Here is a 22827-nt window from a genome sequence, read left to right on the forward strand (position 1 = left end):
AGTTATTCTGCTCTTGATTCTTTCTAGAGATGTTAAAATTTCATTTATTGTGTTGTTCATCATTGTTTGTTTGCTCTTTACTTCTAGGTGCTTGTTAAATGTTTCTTTTCCACATTCTTTTTCCAAAATTTTGGATAATCTTTACTATCATTACTCTGAGTTCCTTTTAAGGTAGACTGCCTACGTCCTCTTCATCTGTTTGGTCTGGTGGGTTTTTACCTTGCTCCTTCATCTACTGTGTGTTTCTGTGTCTTCTCATTTTGCTTAACTTACTGCGTTTGGGGTCTCCATTTCATAGGCTGCAGGTTCGTAGTTCCTGTTGTTTTTGGTGTCTGCCCCTTGTGGCTAAGGTTCATTTAATGGGTTGTGTAGGCTTCCTGTGGAGGGGACTGGTGCCTGTGTTCTGGTGGATGAGGCTGGATCTTTTCTTTCTGGTGGGCAGGACCTCCTTTGGTGGTGTGTTTTGGGTTTTCTGTGACCTTATTATGATTTTAGGCAGCCTCTCTGCTAATGGGTGGGGTCGTGTTCCTGTCTTGCTAGTTGTTTGGCATATGGTGTCCAGCACTGTAGTTTGGTGGTCATTGAGTGGACTAGGGTTTTAGCGTTTAGATGGAGATCTCTCGGAGAGCTTTCGCCATTTGATATTATGTGGAGCCGGGAGGTCTCTGGGGGACCCATATCCTGAACTCGGCTCTCCCACATCAGAGGCACAGGCCTGACACCTGGCCAGAGCACCAGGACCGTGTCAGCCATACAGCTCAGAAGAAAAGAGGGGAAAAAAAGAAAAAAAGAGAATATAAAATAAAATATAATTATTAAAAATAAAAAAGTAAGAAGTAATAAAAAAAGAAAAAAAAAAAGAAAGAAAGAAAGAAGAGAGTGACCAAAGCAGAAAACAAATCCACCAGTGATAACAAGCACAAAAACAATACAAAAAAACCCAAATAACGGACAGACAGAACCCTAGGACAAATGGTAAAAACAAAGCTATACAGACAAAATCACACAAAGAAACATACACATACACACTGACAAAAAGAGAAAAAGGGAAAGAAATATACATCTATATATATTAAAAAAAAAAAGAGGAAGAGAGCAACCAGGTCAGTAAACAAATCTAGCAATGATAAGCAACTCTAAATACTAAACTAAGATAAACATAAAATCAGGAACAAATTAGAAGCAGAAAGCAAACCCCACGTCTACAGTTGCTCCAAAAGTCCACTGCCTCAATTTTTGGATGATTGGTTGTCTATTCATGTATTCCATAGATGCAGGTACATCAAGTTGATTGTGGAGCTTTAATCCGCTGCTCCTGAGGCTGCTGGGAGAGATTTCCCTTTCTCTTCTTTGTTCTCACAGCTCCCAGGGGTCAGCTTTGGATTTGGCCCCGCCTCTGCGTGTAGGTCGCCGGAGGGCGTCTGTTCTTTGCTCAGACAGGACGGGGTTAAAGGAGCCGCTGATTCAGGGGCTCTGGCTCACTCAGGCCTGGGGGAGGGAGGGGTGCGGATGCGGGGTGAGCCTGCGGCGGCAGAGGCTGGCGTAACGTTGCACCAGCCTGAGGCTCGCCGTGCGTTCTCCCGGGGAAGTTGTCCCTGGATCCCGGGACTCTGGCAGTGGCGGGCTGCACAGGCTCCCCGGAAGTGGGTGTGGAGAGCGACCTGTGCTCGCACACAGGCTTCTTGGTGGCAGCGGCAGCAGCCTTAGCGTCTCATGCCCGTCTCTGGGATCCGCGCTTTTAGCCGCGGCTCACGCCCGTCTCTGGAGCTCCTTTAATCAGCACTCTGAATCCCCTCTCCTTGTGCAGCAGGAAACAATGGTCTCTTGCCTCTTAGGCAGGTCCAAATTTTTTCCTGGACTCCCTCCCGGCTAGCCGTGGCACACTAACCCCCTTCAGGCTGTGTTTACGCAGCCAACCGCAGTCCTCTCCCTGGGATCTGACCGAGCCTCAGCTCCCAGCGGCTGAGCAGGCAAGCCTCTTGGGGTGGTGAGTGGTGGCTGGCACCGATCCTCTGTGCGGGAATCTCTCCACGTTGCCCTCCGCACCCTGTTGCTGCGCTCTCCTCAGTGGCTCCGAAGCTTCCCCCCCGCCACCCGCGTCTCCTCCAGTGAAGGGGCTTCCTAGTGTGTGGAAACCTTTCCTCCTTCACAGCTCCCTCCCACTGGTGCAGGTCCCGTCCCTATTCTTTTGTCTCTGTTTTTCCTTTTTTCTTTTGCCCTATCCAGGTACATGGGGTGTTTCTTGCCTTTTGGGAGGTCTGAGGTCTTCTGCCAGCGTTCAGTAGGTGTTCTGTAGGAGTTGTTCCACGTGTAGATGTATTTCTGGTGTATCTGTGGGGAGGAAGGTGATCTCCACGTCTTGCTCCTCTGCCATCTTGAAGGTCTCCCCTGCCCTTTTTTATATTTTAAAGGAGAACTGAAATGTCTTAAACACCTAAGTGAGTAGTATGGACATTTTAGGCCATCTGTGAGAATGGAGTGAGAACTTGAAGCTCTGGTGATCTTAACCCATGCCATGCAGGGTGCTGGTCTTCTACCAAGTTTACCTTGGTATTCATCCAAAAGCACTCTTTGGAATTACTTCTGTGGCCTTTTCAACTGGACCCTTATTCTTCTAGTACATCTATTTTATTTTATTATTTTTTTCTATTTTGAAAAACAGGTATCCCTTTTTTTTAGATTGTAACCAAAGGATCAGGCCATTACTTTTCTTTTTTTGTTTTTAAATTGCATTATAATTGACTTACAATATTATATTAGTTTCAGGTGTGTAACCTAGTGATTCGATGTAAAAAACCCAATTATAAAATGGGCAGCAGACCTGAGTAGGCATTTCTCTAATACATCTTTTTGTTTATCTTTGGCCCACTGTGCTCAATTCTTCTCTGTAGCTCTTTCAACCTTTAACCCTTTATTACCCTTCTCTAGCCCAGCCCTCTGCCTCCTTCATTCTCAACAGAATATGCTAACTTGGAATCTGTTCATGTACTTCAAGTTCTCACCTTGATACAGAGACAACGTCTGCAACTGACTTCCCACGAGCTTCTTTCTTTCCAATCTCATTGGAAATAGAAAGCTCATCCTCATATAAAATGATCTTGCCACCAGTAATCTTAACGCCATCCCCTCAGATTTCCTCTGAAAATTGCTGCGTTACCTTTTACTGTTTCTTTCTGCTTTTCTAACTGGCAAACTCTCATGTCTCACCTTTGATGATTCAGCTCATGTGGCATGTTCTCTCAGAAGTCTTCTTTGACCACATAATCTCAGAGCTGGTTGCACCATATTTGACACCACCATTCGACCTTGTCTCCCCCATATTTGAATGTGAGCTCAATGAAGAGGATTATTATTGCTCACTTTTGTACTGCTAGTGCCTAGCATGTTGTTTATACCATAGTAGGTACACAAAATGTTTTCTCTATCAACCAATGAATGCTTTAACTATTGTGTTTGAAGCTGTTAGAATTCAAGCAGTCCTTCGATAAAAATTTCTCAGTGGGAAACATCTTTTTAGGATATTTTTATTCTAAGTTATTGCATTGTTTAATTCTTAGGGGCACAAAAGGAACTAACACTAATATTGAACTGGCTTACCGCCTAATTACAATAAACTTTCATACTATAAAAAGAAGAATACTGTAGAAGAAACTTTTTTTTTTGCAAAATTTAGAATAAAACACAGCTTCTTTGGTGTTGCTGCCTCCTTTTTTAACTGTTACTGCAGACACTGTGTATTTTGCTTAAATTTTCTAATAAGCTCAGTACCACATCTGCTGTTTAGTTCCCATGCTGACTCGTATCTGATATATTTGTTAGGTGGAGAGGACAGAAAGATTTAGTAGTATTTTTAGAGAAAAGAAAAAATTAGTAGTTTCTATAGACTTTATGATTTAATTGTAGTAATAATTTTTATTTACATGGCGCTATTACCTTGTCCAAGTGTGTATTTCTTCTCTTCACAGCTGTTTCATAAGAGTGGTTTATATTCTCCATGTCTATTTTCTCACCTTTTATTCACCTTTGACCCACTGAAATCTGATGTCTCTTCTATCATTCCACCGGAAGTGCTCTGAGCAAAGTTAAATGTGACTTATTTATTTGTAAACTTAATGAACAGACTTTGTTTAACCGTCAATTTATTAACATACAATTATCGATCTTCTGTGTATATAGTGCGCACTAAAGTATTTCATGGTATATGAAGAATTTTGACCTCTAATCATATTGCTCAAAGAACTTCTGGGCAAATTAATAGACATAAAGTAATACAGAAGCAAGTTACTGAAAAAAATCAGAATGTAGATTAATATGATAAAAGAGGCAAAGATAAAATGTGAGGAGGAAGAGGTCAGCTTTATTTGGGCAAATCAGGAAGAAAAATAGAGGAAAGAGAGCATTTTAGACAACCATGGAAGGATGTGTAATGACTGGGAATGGAAGGGAGGGAATACCATTAGCATTTCCCCAATCTTTTTGCAGAAGTTCAAAAGTAGTCCTTTTAGCTTTGATTTTAGGATCCTCCTGGAATGGTGCAATGGCTAGGATGAAAGAGGAGATATTTTGAATTTGGGTCCTTTAATAGCACACCCCAAAGATTACAAACATTTCATTCGTTTTAAGGCTTCTGCTTGGATTTATTCCAGAAGACTTGTCTTCTAGACAATAATTTTGTTGAGATGGAAGAAAATTTCCAAGTGAGCACTTTGTTCTCTTATAGAATATTCGAAATGCTGAAGTTACAGACCACAGCTGCTGTGGCGCCTCTTTCTTGCTGCAAACATGGAAGTTAGTCCCCCGAGTTGGACACTACCTGCTGTTGAAGATGTCTGTTTACTGTCTGTTTACAGTGTGAAAGAAAGGGGACTATGTCCTGGAAATCAAAGATTCCACACACTTGTTATGGGAGGTATGGGGCATGCAGTGGGTTCCAGGTCTGAATGCCTGCCAAAGCTCTCTACATAATAATAAGGATTGCTTTATCGTGCTCATCGATTATCTGTCTTGAATGTGAACTCCTTGCAGGTCATACATGTTGGGACTGACCTCAGAACAGGAAGGATTCAGAAGAAGAGGAATGGTGAGCAGGGAGCTATAGTCAAACTTCCAGATAGTCAGATCCTGGAACTTCAGAATAGTGTAGTGTGGCCTGGGGGACTGTTGTCACTAATAGCTGAACTGGGTGAAGTAGTCTGTTCCTGGGTGCCTGGGGGTCTATAATACAGTGGATTTTACATATGTATTTGTGTCTTCACAATGATTTCTGACTTTGGTCATAGAGAGAATTTATGGAAGGCATTTGTCAGCAGCTGAGGAGCAGAAATTGTTATGCTTATACGAGGAGTTACCTCCAGTGTTTATTTCTATCCATTCTATGTATTCATGGAAACATTTGTATATAGAACTGGCCATTTCTATAGCACTTTTGGGGGTCCTGTTTGCTGAATTATTTCAACTAGAGAACTAGGGGTGAGGAGAGCTCCAAAAATCTCTCATGAAGGAATCGTGGCTGTCTCTTTTTGTGTTCTATAAATTTAGGGTTTGGATCATATTTTCAGCTGGCAGTTTCACAAGGAGAGTTATTCTACAAAACATAAATGTCACCATTAAAAATGAAAGCAAAAGACTGACATTAGCAGAGATAATGTTGTGATATTAGCAGAGATAATGTGTCTTTTCATTTGTGTGGAACTCTACTTTGGGTAAGAAATAGTTTCTGAGATGTTCATGCTTGTTTCTGGTTGATGAAGGGAGGTGTGTGAGTACTGTCAGGAATATTGGTCAATCTGATATTTGTATCATGTACTTGGAAGCAGGTAATCTTTAGGTTAGGAACAAATTATAGTTGTGAAAGAAAGTCAAGGTCAGCCAAATGTCGAGCCTGAGGTGTTTGTGGTGCTTGTCAAGAGAGGAAATGGGAAGTAAAGAGTGAAAAACCTTAGGAAACCAACTCCAATAAAAGGAATGCCTAGAGATTGTCATATTGAGTGAAGTAAGTCAGACACAGAAAGACAAATATCATATGATATCGCTTATGTGAAGAGTCTAATAAAAAGGGTACAAATGAACTTTTTTACAAAACAGAAGTAGAGTCATGGATGTGGAAAACAAACTTATGGTTACCAGGGGATAAGGGGGGAGGGATAAAATGGGAGATTGGGATTGACATATGCACACTACTGTATATAAAATCAATAACTAATAAGAACCTGCTGTATAGCACGGGGAACTCTACTCAATACTCTGTAATTGTGTATATGGGAAAAGAATGTAAAAAAAAAATAGAGTGGATATATATATGTATATATATATATATATATATAACTGATTCACTTTGCTGTACACCTGAAACTAACACAACATTATAAATCAACTATGCTCCAATAATTTTTTTTTAAAAAAACGGAGATGCAATGAGAGACAATTGACAGCTGTTAATGGCTGTTGGGTTGGTTCTTATTTGATATGGGAATGGGGAGCCAGATTGAGAGCTTGACTGGCATAGACTAGACAATAATCTCACTTACTTAGCAATTCTCATCTCTACTCACATCTATCTGGCTTTAGGCAGTACCTCATGAGTGAGAATAATAAAATGCTTCACTATTTAAATTGGAAGAAAATTGAAAATGTAAGGCAAGTGCTTCTCAGATGAGATTGACATACATCCATGACTTTCTAAATTACCACCTTCATAATTCCTTCAACATATTGTTTAGTTGAAATATTACGTGACATGATTCTAGAGCGGTAGGTTGTAGACCGTGAGTCATGTGGTAATTGTCTATCTAAAATAAAAGTGAGTTTAGATATTTATGTTACTTTTCTCCATAAATTTGCATTTTATTGCTACTTGAGTGTTCATAGTACTATTGCTTGGCTCTTTCAGGCAGTCATTGAAATGATTCCTATTCAAAGAATAAAAATTGTGAGTTTCACATTTTGTTGTATTAGTGAAGTTACAATGCTTAGAAGGATAAAATAATCTGTGTTTTATTGGTGTACCACAGTGGATGAGTATGCATTCTGGATGTAGTCAGACCTGCCTCCCCTGCCAGTGACCAAGGTCCCTGGCCTTTGTAGTGCACCAGCACAGAGAAAATCAGTTCACTTAGCTCACATTCAACTTTGGTATTTTCCTGCAAACACAGATTATTATAGGTCGGTGTCCTATTCCTGAAGAACCCAGGAAAAAGATACTGTGAAAGCCCTGTTGATAATGAGATCACAGAATAAGGAAGTTCTGTCTTATATCTACATACATCTCTTCCAAGTGAACTTGTCACAGGCTGTAGAGCCTTAAATATGAGCATGCTGGTATCTTAAGGCTGGCTGGGTATATGGTTCTGCAGTATGGAATAAAGAGCAGTAAACAGGGTTGTGGTTTGTCATTAGGATTGTTCACTTCTATTCTGATTCCACTCCTCTTTGGGAACATAGTGGAAGTTACTTCCTTATTACCTAAACTTGGGTGTGACCATGCACTGGCTTTGGCCACTGTAATGCAAGAAGAGGTGATATGTGCCATTCATTACTAGGCAGAAGTCTTTAAGTGATAGCATGATTTGTCATGTTTATTTCCTTCTGCCATGTTGATTTTGAAGCTCATATCAAGAAGGACTCTCCATCAGCCTGAGTTCTCGTATATGGGAAGAGCCTCCCTGCCAATCTTCTATTGATATACAGCATCATGAGAAATAAACCTTCATTATTTTAAGCCCCTGAGATTTTGAGGTATTTATTATTGCAGCATAACCTTGCCTATCTTGACTGATTCATCTAGTTTCTAGGAAAGATCAATTCTTAAAGATAGTGAAGGCCAGAATGAGGCCACTGACATCAACCTGAGTGAATTCAGGGAACAATCTGAAGATGAGCAGATATAAGAAGCAGATTCCATTTATGGAGAAAGAAGAAGCAGGCAGAAATTAGGTGAGGGCCTTAAGTTCCAAGTCAATGAAGCTGATGATTTGAAATTATATTCCAGTTCTAGCAAGCAATGCAAATGACTCTGTGGACAGGTCAAGCAGAAGTCTGAGATATACACAGTGGGTGTTAAGATGGTTAAAATGGAGGTGGTTTCCTTTATGGTTACTTAGGAACTTGGATTTTCTATAGTGGAATCCAAATATCAAGGAAACAGTCTAACATACGTTCAGATATCATCCTCATTGACTAAGGCTTGGGGCTTGCCTAAGCTTTCAGTTGGTAGATCATCATTGTGACCAGCTGGTTAGGGGTAGAGCAGACAGGGCGTGAAACAAAGAGAGAGAATGTAATGGAGTCTATTTGATAATGTGATAATGTTTTTTCTAAAAAAGATACTTTCATTAAGTCAATTCTAGATTTCTGTTTCCCAGATCAAACAATAGCTGTTCAAGGAACATCATGGGTTATATTTTCTAAAATTGGTAGCCATCTTCCTTATTATGTTGTGAAGAGTGTGGAAGGGACTCACTTCTAATTTTCCACAAACTGTGGAACCTGAAAATAACATATTTTTATATGATTATTGTTAGTGTTGGTTAAATCTGAAATTGGTCCTTTGGATTAAATTTCCTAAAATTTCTAGCTCACGATGATTCACTATACAGTGTTTTCTGAGTAAATCTAAACATTAGAAAAAAAAATCCTACTACACGAAAAACTCTGATGAAAATTTACAGCTGTTTCACACTGAATATATTTAACCAAAGATGTCCCAATTAGAATAATTGTATATGAATTTATCCTCATTAAACAGTACTTATAATTTTCTAGCCTTTGGCTAACTTTTCGAAAATCTCTATCTTCTCTGGTTATAATTCCAATTGAACATATTAAGATAGCAAATTTCACAGAATTATGAAAAATCTATATATTTGAAATAGAAGTTTAAAACTTACTATGGTTTTCATTTTTTAAAAAATTCTTGGAAAGATAATGTAACTGAAAGGGAAAACAATACCCAAAAGGAGAGTTAGGTCATGTATTTTGTTCTGAACAATTGATTTTTCTTTGGACTTAATGTTTGATATAATGATAGGCTGTGAGACATGGAAAGGGAGTATATGATGTATACTATCAACCTTTTTCATGTGTGTCTTCTCCTTTTATTTGTAATATTCAACATTGGGAGAGGATTTTAGGTGGATTCTGGCCACTTACCTATAGATGGTAATGCCAATGTATTTTTTACATTCTAACCACCATCCAAGTGGGGATGGGAGAAAATTTTGAAAACTTGTGGGAAAAGAGTGAAGTCTCATGTGACTTAGTGGTTGCATTTTAGCTGCCCATGCCTTCTTTGTGGTAGACATGTAAGTGTTTACTCTCTCATTGTGCTTGATTAAGAGTCCTTGGAGTATTAATGGTTCCTCCCATACTGTGTAGTTCTCTGATGTGGATGAAGAACTCTGTCTAAACTTATACCCTGCCCCTCTGGATACCTTCTTCACCACGACCCCCATTCTCCCTGAACTACCTAGATAATTTGGTTTGGAGTTTCCTCAGATATCTAGTTACCAAGTGTTATCTAAGAAAGAGGAGCTGAGTCAACCCTACTTGTGTGGGATATTCATTTCTTCAGAGATTAGCAGACTGCTAACTTCATGTTTAAAGCTTCATGGGTTTGTTCACTGGGTCATATACTTTGTATTGTTTTTTTTACTTCATTAGCGTCTTTCCTTCTTTATATTATTTTCTCCCCTATACTGTATTTGAGCTTATTTTACCATTCTTTTATAACTCTTTGAGATCAACATTTAGCTTATTAATTATTAATTTTGTGCCTTTTTGCATTTCTAATATACACAGTTCCTTCTGAATATTGATTTAGCTGCATCCTACAAATCTGATATATTTAAAAATTATTTTCAAATTCAAAATGTTTAAAAATTTTAACATAAATTCTTCTTTAACTTAATGGATTATTTGAAGTATCCTGTCCAATAAAAATATAATGTGAGCCACAAAGGCAGCCACACTTGTGATTTAAAATTTTGAACTTTGAATCACAAGATTTCTTAGTCCTTTGGCTGTGCTCACTGTGATGCCTTGATACTGGTACCCCAGATTCTTGGATGTGGCCTTGTCCTGCTTCTTATTAGCTCCATCGTTTTGCCCATGATCTTGTTAATTCCTCTAACACTCCTGCCATTAACCTTTTTGGATTCAGAGTGTCTGATCTTGATTCTGTCAAATCCTTACCTCCACTGTGCTGCAAGAACTATCACCCCCTGAAACTCAGGCATCCTCAAGCATTTGGAGACTCCTGTACAGAATATTTAGATCCCTTTTCCATTTCAGAACAAGACATATATTTTTAATCATGTATAAATTACATTATATCACAAAACTTATTAGTTTATTCCTTCTCATGCTAGAGTTTATCTGTAATGTTCTTGGCCTACTGATAAAGCTTTCTGAAAGCTTCATGCAGTTGAATTTTATAAACTTGGCATTTCAGCAGCAGGATATATTTCTGATGAGTAAACAGTGTCAGTTTTCAAAACTACTTGAGACATACACACTCAGCCTAAGCCACATCTAATATTTTACAATACGCATTGGAAAATAATTTCCTCCATTAAGTCAAGCCTGCTCCATCTCTCATTTCCAACTAGGATAAGTGCATCTTAGTGCTAATGTGACAATTGGGACTGGCGACTCTACAGAAAATTTTTTTCACAACTATTTATGATTTATTTGCCTACAGTGTTCTTTGGAACAGAGAGGCAACTATTTGGGAAGTTGGACAGACATGAGCTAACTACCAGTCTGTCCCCCCAAATAAAAACAAATATGGCATCAAGGAAATAGATGGTTAAACATAAAAAAGAGAGGAGAAAAGAAACCATTTTTTTTGGCTTTGGTACAACTTCCAATAACTATTGTATTTGAAAACTTCTTAATATATCATAGGCTTTCTCCCAGCTTACAGAAGATTCAGTGTCTTGGCTGACTGTTACTGCAGAATTTCTGAAATATTGATAGAGAAGGGCAGTCTTTACTATACAGATATAGAAACCTGCAATCTTAAATTAGGCAACAGGTCCTTTCCAGCATTTACTGGTATTTTGATTGCAAGCACTACCCTAGAAGAAATAAAATTTAGTGTCAGAATGAGAATGAATTATGGTAAAAAAAAATCAGGAGAGAGAGAGAGAGGGATACAGAGAAGGAGAGAGAGAAAGATTTATTTTGCACTAAGAAAAGGTGTAAACTGGTTAGAATTAGGGGAGTTGAGAATGTCCCTTTAAACTGTGGTACTGCAATCGATCTCTGTATGTTTTCTGGTATTCATCCCTTTGAAAGGAGAATGAGAGCCAAGATCATTGGCTGTACTCTGAAGCTGTCACATCTCAGTACTGAAAAGGTACAGTGCAAGTGCATTGAAACAGTCTTTAGTTTTCTATTCCATATCGCCAAGAGCTTTGAGAATGATGAACCAAGTGAATGCTTTTTTTAGGGCTGAGATACAGATCCCTCCAATCTGACAGCGTTGCAGCCTCCGGAGTGAGAAAGCAGCAGCAGCAGCAGCAAAAGCAACAGCAGCAGCAAAAGCAACAGCAGCAGCCCAGCTGAAGTCCAGTAGAGGAGACCTGATCCCTAGTTCATCCTGAACTCCACCGGGGAACGTGCACTGTCCAGGGTCCTGAAACATGAACCAAACTGCCAGCGTGTCCCATCACATCAAGTGTCAGCCCTCGAAAACAATCAAGGTAGGACCCAGGTTTTCTCTCTTCTCTCTGCTGCTGTGCATGTATGTTCATTAATTTACCTAACACATGGGCATTGGTATGGCAGGGCACTGACAGTGGCGATACCTAGTTGGTTTGAGTTTGAATTGAAGGTGGATCTGAGTAAAGTGTTCGGTCCTGTTTGTATGTGTACATAGACAGGAGAGAGTAGTTTGCACTAAACGATGGTTTTACCTTGATGACTTTGGCTTTTTTTTGACTGAGAGTCTATCAGCGGTATATTTCAGAAACAAAGTTTAGTGAGCTTCTAGAAGAGTTTCTAATCTATGTCAGTTTTTCTGATGGAATTGGGAACAATTTGCAAGCTGCTGGAAACAGATAATGTTAAATTGAATACAGGTTTTATTACAGTGTTTCATTGTCATATGGATTTGGGACGTCTCATTCTTTCCAAAGAAAAGTGCATCCTTAACTTTGAGTGTTGAACTGGTGGTTATATTGAAGTGATTGTTATAATGAGTATAAAAGACTTGGAGGGAGTATAAAAACATATGTTCTTATGTATGCCACCATACAAGTCAAAAACAGTGAGGTGATTGGAGACACTCTTTAATACAGGTGCTTGTTTTAAACTTGAGGCTTTTCTGACATGGTTAAATGAAAAGGACCAAGCTCAGAATTTTACTGTCCTGTTTTAGTATTAAGTAATGTTTCTGTCATTCTCCTTGTTCTTATTTGGGATGTTCTTACTCCCAAGGAGACTTATAAATAACCAGGTTTCTACTGAAGGATTGACTCTAGCTTGCCATTTATCTGTATTAGATTACTATCTGCGTGAGTACTTTGCATCTGGGGAAAGTAATGGGTTCCTCTGGAACTCTTTTATAGAAAAAACTGATAACCTGATGGATCAACTTTTGTTATTACAATCTCTGATTTCCATACAATTGCATACCTTTTATTGAGGTTCCAAAATTTGAGAAGACTGATTTTATTATTACGTTATTTTGGGGTTATATTTCAGGCCTTTGAAAATACTGCATAGACTGCAATTACAAAAGGAATATAATTTACAGCAATAAGTCTGTTTCTTATGAACTTACCTACCCTCTGTCAGAGTCCTCCAGTGATAAATAGACCACAAAATGAACACTTTATTTCATTGATCTGCAATTATTTTTAAAAGCAATGAGGTCTCCAGGATATATCAAATGATGCATAATTAGACCCCCATCATAATAAACATACAGTGTTAACTGAAATGATGAAGAACCTAAATTATTAGGATAACTTACACCGTCTCTAATTGCAAAAGCATAATATCAATATTTTTCAGCATTGGATTTTCTGCACTGTGTCCAAGTTTAGAAATAAAATATTGGGTTTTAGGATTTAAATTTTTCTCTGTATGTCAGATTCCCACATATGTCAATTATATAAGAATACTGTCACTGACAAATGCCAAAACGGTACATATATGATACTCTACATTGTGATATATAAACTCTAGTGGGAAATACGTGCTGTGGTCTAAAGTGGGGTAGAGTTACTCTGGCGATCTACCTTTGAGTATGTTTAGAAAACCATAAAATGGCTTGTGGTTTTCTGTTTAAGTGTTTGAGGTCATAGGCATCAAGTGTTTTGTTTGTCCTTTTGTGTATTGAGTAAGGACAAATGAGTGCTACTTTCTGGGACTTAAAAATCACTTCCCTATTGGTGTTCTAGCATTGACTGCCCTCGGACAAACAGTGGAGGCAGAAAAAAAAATGTTTCTAGTGTCAGGTTTTACATCATCTTGCTGATCTTGCAGATCCTGGCTTTTCGTTCTAACTGCAGCCATTGAATTGAAATGAAAGGCATCATAAAATTGGACAACTCACCACTTAGCAATGTATTATATTAATGGCTTAATGAAGGAATCTTGAATCAAAGCTCTGGGTGGTTTGGTTATTGTATAAGTTAAGTTCTTTTGTGCTCCCCCCCCCCGCCCCTTGATATTGCTCTGGGGAGCAAAAGGTGTGTGATGTTCATAAAGTATATATAGTTGCAAGCATTGAACTATTAAGGGAGTAATTACTTGAGTATTTTCCAATTTGCAGTGGTAAAAGGGGATGAAGGGAAAAGCTCTCTTACTTCAAATTACATGCTCAATTATGAAACATTTATGGCTTTCATAATTTATACTAAAAATGGCTATCTATATTTAGGTAATGCATTAGTCTATGAGCAAAATGCAGTAACAACTTAAGGAGAAACCGTTAAGAGGAGAGATTTTTGGAAAGTTATGAGATATTGGAGCTCGAAAGACTCTTTGAACTTTTAGAATCTATCTTGTTTTAAGTGTGGTTTTTTAGAGTTAATTTTTTCTCACTTTTACAGGTACTATCTGAAAATTTTAAATAAAACTCCCTTATGGAATCTGGTTGGCCTGCAGATAATGATAAATGACCCACTTTGGGGCTCTAGAAATATCCAGATACTTAAGAACTCGTAAATTGTTCCATTTTGAAATTCTAAAACCTCTGGGGAATTTTCCTCCATAGTGCAGTGTAATAGACCTCTAGGCAGTTGTTTCCCATTGTCAGTATAGTAAATGCTGGCTGCCCCTTCTTTTGATAGTTTAACCACTGCTAAAAAGACTGCAATGGGAATGAACAAAAATGAATTGTACTGGCTAAAAATAGCTTTAAAGGCCAAAATGTGTAGGCGGACAGAGAACAGGTGTGTGTGTGTGTGTGTGTGTGTGTGTTTCCCCACTTGACGTTTAAAACATAATGATATCTGCAGTGGGTCAAAGTTAGCAATTATTGCCAATGAAGGCTATTTGTGGTTATGGTGGTAACAGAGTTGGAGAAAGAGGGATTAGGTGGAGTCATAATGTGATGAAATGGTTAACATTATTCAGGTGGCTTGACATTTGTTTTTTGTCATTCTGGCCATTAGCCAGCTCAACTAGTCCCTGACACATTTTTCCTGATGTGCTTGAGCAGGTGTTTTCTTATAGTCAAAACTGATAAGTGAGAAGAGAGCGGAGGAAGTCAAATAAAGGTGCCAGGCATGTTTTCAGATCACTTTGGATGGATTGTTGAATGCAATGCATTCATAAAGCCCTCTCCCATTTTAGAACTTGTAAAGCGATGAAGCTTTTCCTGAAATGATTGCAGATCTTACCGTCAATGTAGAAGCGCTCTAAAAAAGGATCTTTCATTCTGAGATCTGTAATGGAAAGTTTTAAGGACTATCTGGGAATGCTAAATACAGATCTAATCTTGGCTTATTATAAACCTGATTTGTCAAGAATTGTCCCCACCTTGGACAACAAACTTGTTTTTTTCCCTCCCCTATCTTGCCTTCTCTTGGCTACACTGAATGCAAATCAAATCTTCCAGTCAAATCTCTGGACTTAGTTTGCCTTTTTTTCCAGTGGAATTGAAAATTTAGAACTTTGCCTAAAAAATATGAGAGAATTTAAAAATTTCTTTCATATATTAATATAAATCGAACATTCTAGATTTATATTAAAATATGTCTAAGAGTAGTAGAGGAAATCCTCCATCCTTCTTTTGAAGTTAGAAATTGGGCATAAATTATCTAGGGTTGGTGATTCCTGGATCAGGAATCATATATATTTTATTATGGTAACTTCCAAATATAGTAAACAATATTACTTTATTTTTCCCATCTAGTGATCTTTTCAGATTAGTCTCTCTCCTTCCCTTTCCCCTTTTCAAGACTTGCCTGGTTTATTCTACTCCTACCTTCACACCCAGGTTCCCAGTCCTATATAGAAAAGGATCCCAAGGTCTAAAAGTCTTAGTTTCATTCTATTCCTGCTGGAGTAGCTGAACGCTTTTACAAAATATATTTGAACGAGTCTTTAGGATTTTCATTGTCTTTGGAGTAGAACGTCTATGAACAGGCAAACTCTTTTCATCATAATTTTGACTGATTTTTATACTGTAATATTAAAATGTTATTATGCTAGTAAAACCTTTTTACCCTACCACCTCTAACCCCCAGCCCTGTTCAAAATTATGGTATAAGAAACAGGGAATAAAACAAAATAAAGTAAAAGAGAATGAAAATTCTATAACAAATAATTTTTGTTAAACCTGTGGGCTTGAGGGTGTGTGGTGGTTAGAAAATGATTTCTGTCTTTAGCAAATTGATATTTTGCAGTGTGACACTGTGATGAGTTGGCATGGTAAGACTGACTTGGAATTATATCAACTGGCATCTCAGTGGTTGTTAATTCCACACCCCTAGCCTAAAGGATGGGCACCACATCTGTATTTCACATGGTACTTGAGCTGGTGTTGCAGTTGAGTCTTAGAGTGTTCCATAATTATATAACCAAATTACATCCACAAAAATTTAAAAATGCAAAAGCATATAAGAAAAAACCCTCCTCTTTATGTCATCACAATATACAAAATGTAACCCCCCAAATTTTACTATTATATGAAATTCTAAGTGCAAAGATTATAATAGACTTCTGAATTGTATCTTTCTTAGAGATCCATCTTGGTCCTAATCCTGAGGACTTTAGTCATAAGGAAAAAAAAGAAAGAAACTTTATTAAATTATGATCTCAACACGGACTCAGACACTCAACACGGACTCAGACTAAAGAAAAAGTCATCATCTATATTCAGTGACTTCTACAGTTCCACTTGGCAAGGAACATACTTTTTTTTTTCAGCATTAGGAGACTGGGTCATTCTCTTAAGTGGTGTTGTTTGGGGAAGCCAGAGAGAAGGCTTACAAAAAATTAGAATGAAGGATCTTGTGTGTGAGAATTTTTTTCCTCTCTCTCAGAAATTGTCTACCTCTTTTTAATTATTCTGACACAGCTTCCCATATGCTTAGGCAAAAATAACAGCCTGTGATAAACATGAATAGGACCACAAGTTAGAAATTCTGCTGATGACCAATTTATAGTCGTTTACAATCTGAATTTACTGCCAAGTATTTAAACTTTAAAAGATTATAGGGCAATTTTATTTTAAATAACTATCAATTAAACTGTTTCATAAGGAAGTAGTAAAGGTTTATGTTTTCTTTTTAGTAAAGAGTGACAATGTTATAATGATTGGCCAGTTTTTGTATTTTGTTGGCTTTTTTCTTAATAAAATAGAAAAAAACAGTTTCTCTTTTAATTTGATATTTATAGCATTTAAATAGCAACTTTTACTTCAAAGAAGTATTGTCATATATTTTATTGAGGTAAATTTGAAAGATTTTAGAAAATACTTAATACTTCATTTTCTAGAAACCCATGTTTTGGTCAGATAGTAAAGGCATTCTCGATGATAAATTTGTGATGACAAACCACTCTTTGTCACTGAAAAGCTGTTGTTCTACAAATGTAGCACAGAATAAATAAGCTCAAGTAATGCTTCTTAAAGCATCATCCCTGAGCCAATAGCACCAGCATCCCCCGTGGACTTGGTAGAAATGCAAATTCCTGGGCTCTACCCAGACCTAATCAATGGAAAACCCTGCGGGTAGGGCCCAGCAATCTGTGTTTTAACAAGCCCTCTGGGTGATTGGATATGTATTAAAATTTCAGAAACACTGAGCTAAAAGAATACAAAATAAGGCACACTTGTGCTATGATCCACCTGTAAGATTTGACTGTTTGGGTATCATAGATGGAGTCTGAAGAACTTCAGAATGATACTTAAGGTCATTAAATAACATGAATTCTATGAGAGCCGAGATCTCATCAGGTTCATCTCTTCTATCATTCACAGGGCTTATTTGATACAAAGCCCTGAATACAGTAGACATCAAATATATATTTGTTGATTATTAAATGACTGCAAAAGTCTATCAGCTCTAAGATGAACTAAGTCAATTTTTAAAATCTTGTTTAATAGGTAAGCAGGTTGGAAGGCTTGCTCTCTCTTTTAAATTCATAGCAAGTTTCTCAGAAATGTGTATTCACATTTTGTTTGGCTTTTGAAGGTTCTGTTCTCTGATTTTGGTTTGAGACCATCTGGTAGTCAAGCACTTTTTGGTAACTAGGGAGATCCATAGTCACACTAAGCCGAAAGTGTGCTGGGTAAGTGTCTTCCTTCTTGCCAGCTTCCTCTGAAACTTGGCAAAACTGCGGTAGGCAGGAGTGTCACTATGGCCTTTGCCCCTCTCTTCATGAATACTCCTTAGCCCTTGGATATAGGCCACGTTGGTAGGATATAATTGGCAGCACTATACCAAAATTAATCATCATCTTCAACCCTGACCTCCCATTGACAGAACTAGTGTGGTGTTCCAGTAGCAGAACTAGATTTAAGCTGGGTGATAAGCTTTGAAATAAAGAAAGTTTACCTTCTGAACAGGCTTATTTCTTGGCAATTCTTCAGAATTTTGTTTGGTTTTTACAGTTACCATTGGGAAGAAAGATCAAATGCACACAGCCTACCCTACCTCCTGTGAATGGAGTGGAAGGCAGATTGGTTGAGTTTTCCTTTGGAGGGTCATCCTTAACTTGAATTCTCACTTCCCCAATACCACCATGAATCATGTGATCTTAGCTAAGGCAATTAACCCTGTCAAGGCTTTTCTTCCCGCTAACAGAAGGGCAATAAACTTAAATTACCTCCCCCCAAAAATGCTATGTAAGTGCTTTGTATTATAATTTGTTCTAGTAGCAATTTTTAACGGATATGACATTTTCATAGAGAGGTGTATAGTGGGAATCAATTTTTATGACATAAAAGCTGAGAATTTTATTTGCAATTATTATTAACTATAATGAGGATAAAACTCATTTTGAAGTCACCAGGGAGCTGAAAAGTATCTTCTAATATTGTAGTAACATCTGCAAGATTTCATCATGAACCTGTACCAGAAAAGTAGGGAGAAAAGGAGACTGAGTTTAAGTGACATCTAAAGGACTGATTAATTCAATAAAAAGTGCAGTCACTCATCCTGGTGCTGTGCGACAAAAAAATGGAAGATACCTAGGGTAGCTGCATGGATTGTACATTGAATTGAGGAGATATTTTATCATGATATGGATACAGCATTCCTACTACCTCTGTGCTCACTGTTTCCTTTGTCTCATCTCATTCCACACAATGGTCCTTTTAACAGACTCATATTCTTACCTGAAATCTCATACGGAATTTTCTCAGTGAAAGTTCTCAGACTCCCCTAGGCAAGCTGTCATAGTCTCTAATCATCTGTGTTCTCACATCATCTTCTCTGTACCTGATTAATAACAACTCATCTTCTGAGTTATAATTATTTGTTTCCATATAAGTCTCTCTACTAGCTCTTAAAGGAATCTTAAAGGGTCTCTATCTTTTATTTTTTGTACTTCCGGTGTCTAGCCCAACAGCTGGTGCCTAGCAGGTGCTCAATTAAGATTCTCTGAATGAAAGAACAGTCAAAGAAGGTTATAAACTCCTTTGTCTTCCCAAGAGATGCAGCCTGACTTCTGGGTTCAGAAACATGCTAGTTCTCCTTGACCCACGCAGAGCTAAAGATTTTACTTTAAAATATGTAAACAACATTTGGAGAGATGACAAAGGGGCCGCACAGCTTTTGACAACATATATGCTAGTCCTCTTGGGGATGAGTGGTTTCTGTAAGTCAAAAATAGGTTTCATATTATGAGTGTCTTTCTACATTAGGGTTAAGGAAAGTCTGTATCCAAACAGAGACACTCTCTGTCCCTGTTTTGGGCTCGTGTTAGCATAGCAGACACTAGTTGCTGCTGATTTTAATGGATGGGTAATTTCCAAGACCAATCACTGCTGCTGGATTGAAAAACGCCACTTCTCGCAACTTTGGGTTCCAGGATTTGGCCTAAAGAAAAATGGATTCCACTTTATTTTAATGGAAAGTAAATAGCATGAGAGTTCTTATTGTACTTAATAGATGGGCCCTTTACTTTAATATTTCTTTTTTGAGACAGTGAAAGAATTAGGGCAGAGAGACTATGCAAGACAGATATTCTTAATCAAGGAAGGGCAGCTATGGTAAAATTTTTCCTTTATGTATGTTCTCTGAAGGAAATAAAATCCAGTGAAAGGACAGACTCAAGAAATATTGATTTGTGATCGGTGAGCACAGTATGATGTGATGGATAGAGACTTGGACTGACTCTTTTCATTGTTTCAGTCATTCAACATCTAGTGAAAGAGGATTTAAATGTGAATAGGGTGATAATACTTGTTATTAAGAAGTACAGCCTAGGATACAAATTAATACAATTATAATATAAAATGATAAGTGCTAGATGAGGCCAATGCAAGATTTTGGGGGAGCATTCACAGAGTTCAAACCAGAATTCCACATAGGAGTTAGATTGATAGAAGAAAATATTCCAGGCACAAAGAAAACATGTGTAAAAGATGCAGAAGCAAGGCAATGCAATTCTGATGAAAGCATTGTTTAGTTGAAACTGACTATATTATAAGGTGCAAATAATTAGGAGTGAAAAATGAGGTTGCAAATACATATGGGAGGGCTGAAAAACTGTTTTTCAGAATGTGACTGTATTCTGAGGGCAAAGCTTAAGGGCAAAGAGTACGAAGACAAGATCACGAGATGTGAATTCAGGATCCAATTCTGTGACCTTGGGAAGCCTTCCTGAGGTCTTTAGGTAGAAAGTGAAGATGGTGACACATTCCTGGTCCATCTTTCAGGATAATCCAAGTATAAGATATTATTAGCCAGACATGTGTTACTGAAGGTAAATCTTAGTAAGAACAAAAGATTTATTCATTAGCTTGATTTAGTACCATGCAAGTTTATGAACTCTAATGACAGCTGGTCTTTAAAGGCTTTAGTTTACTGGTAGCTTTTTAATTTAAAAAGCTTTTTTTGAGTAATGACAATCATTGGGCTATACCAAAACTTTTTGTCTTTACTATTTGAATATTATATACAGATAACCGTTTTCCTGGTATTCTGGTTGCTAACTGTCTTTTCAACAATGCCCGATGACATATGAATGGCCTCTGTTAGTGACATTAGATTTTAGTATAACGAATTCCTGGAAATTTCAGAGGTAGAGGTGTGAAAGTTCTTTTCTTGTTAGTCTCCTAATTATACATTAAGCCATGTGTTGTCTTTAATACAGATACCTTAGGTTTCTTGAAGGATTAGTTCCAAAGTTCTCTCTCAAAGGCTCACACTTTTTCAGAGAAGACAGGGAAGATTAAAGTACATTTGATGTGCTACAATTCCGCAGCCAAAAAATTTGAGATGTTTCTTACAGATGCTGTACTCCGGATTCTCACTTTGCAGACAAAAAATCTGAGGTTTAAAAAGGGAAGTTAGGTGAGGTGAGAGTTGTTCCTTTCATCCTTTTAAATAGGAGACACACACACACACACACACACACACACACACACACACACACACACACACACACACACACACACACACACACACACACACACACACCAACCGTCCTGCATGATTGTCTCATGATTAATACTTGGTATGGCTATGGTCCTTTGAGGTCTGGGGTAAGTTAAAGAATATGTAGATTTTATTTATCAAGGTGCTTTTAGCTGAAAGTATTAGAAAATAACAAAATTCTATATGACTTGGTTAGAAGAACAAGAAAAGGATAGTAATTTCACAAAATGAAAAGTCCCTTGGTAGAGCACTTCAAGAGTCAGTTAATTTGGTGCTCAAATAGCTCGTCCCGGGGCCCAGGCTCTTTGCACCATCACACTTTGTCTTTCTCAGACTAGCTGCTTCAGTTCCATAATTGGCGTGCAGACCTGACAACTGACCATGTGCAGTGGACAAAGAGAAGTTTCTTCCTTTGAGTTTCGTTTTAGGAAAAAGTCCTACACATTATTTCCCCTCAACTTTTCTTGCCTAGAATTGTCTTATGCCAGTTCCTTACCCATTGTGCTTGACGATGCATATGGTTAAGTTGAGGAAGTAGAGGTGGTGGCTAACCAAATAAACATGGGGTTCTGTTAGAAACAGGGAGGTTAGACGGTTTTGAAGGAGGAAAAAATATGCACCACAGAGATCAGCAAGAAGGATTTTAGAATTTGATGGACATGGAATGTACACCATACTGTGAAAGACAGATAATGCCATGGTCTAAGAACTGTTTCAACAAAGATGTAACAAACTGAAACACAACACTGACTCTGTCTCATGGCAGAGATACCTTCCATCACTTTGGAGCAAAAGGGTAGGAAGAGAGGGTCCCAAGATTGCCTCATTCGGGTAGCCTTATCTCCTTTGATATTAAATGACTCAGTAGCCAATCACTTTTTTTTTTTGTAGCCAATCACTTTGCATTGTGTTTTCATTTTTTTTTCTATTACAGAAATTTAATTCTTAGTTTACTTCTCAAAACAAAAATTTTAGTACCATGTAATTTCACAGGTAAATTCTAATAATCAATACAGAAATAAGTTATTTCTTCAAAAATTTTTTGCTAAATTTTGAAGTGGAGAGGACCCTTCTCTACTCATTTCATCTGATCATTATTGTACTATTATTATAATACAGTTGTTTTTTGGACATTTTCTCAACATTTAAAAAATTCTCTTTGAATTTCTTTTTAAAATAGCAGTCTAAATCTCTTTTTCAACTTTGAAATATTCTGTTTTTTTAAATTAATTTTTATGGGAGTATAGTTGATTTACAATGTTGTGTTAGTTTCTGCTATACAGCAAAGCGAATCAGTTATACATATATATATATGTGTATATATATATATCCACTCTTTTTTAGATTGTGTTTTCATTTTTCACACATCATTGGGCTCTTTTCTTTTTGAGGAAGATGAGGGGAACTGGTGATATTTTTTATCATATAATTAGGGTTGCTCAAGGCCTATTACAGCAACCTCTTCTTTGGTACCTCTAAGGACTTGGAGCCCTTATGCCTCCAAAGTTGAGAGGTAACATAATAACTGTGATTAGATGTACAGTTGAAACTGTGGTAGCTGGAGATAGCATGTCCCATGTAAAGACACACCAGAACAAAGTCCACTCCCCTTCCCCACGAAATATCTTGGAGAGGTATTTATGATGGGACACTACGACTACGTGGAATCACACCAAAAATAATTTTTCAGGGAGCTCAGTATCTCTGGTTTGTAACTCTGGCTGTGTGATGTTGGTAAATACTGTGGATTTAATTACCAGATGCT

General features: G+C 37.6%; 1 protein-coding gene across 1 annotated transcript in view; it reads left to right on the top strand.

Annotated features, from left to right (window-relative positions):
* Positions 1–11356: 11356 nt before the first annotated feature.
* Positions 11357–22827, top strand: part of DPP10 (dipeptidyl peptidase like 10) — a 1288081-nt gene continuing 1276610 nt past the window's right edge. Inside the window, exon 1 of the mRNA XM_067742149.1 lies at positions 11357–11702. Coding sequence (XP_067598250.1) covers positions 11643–11702 — 60 coding nt within the window. The 5' untranslated portion in view covers positions 11357–11642. The remainder of the gene's footprint in view (positions 11703–22827) is intronic.

This window comes from Pseudorca crassidens, chromosome 6 (genome assembly GCF_039906515.1).
Source record: "Pseudorca crassidens isolate mPseCra1 chromosome 6, mPseCra1.hap1, whole genome shotgun sequence".
NCBI lineage: Eukaryota > Metazoa > Chordata > Mammalia > Artiodactyla > Delphinidae > Pseudorca > Pseudorca crassidens.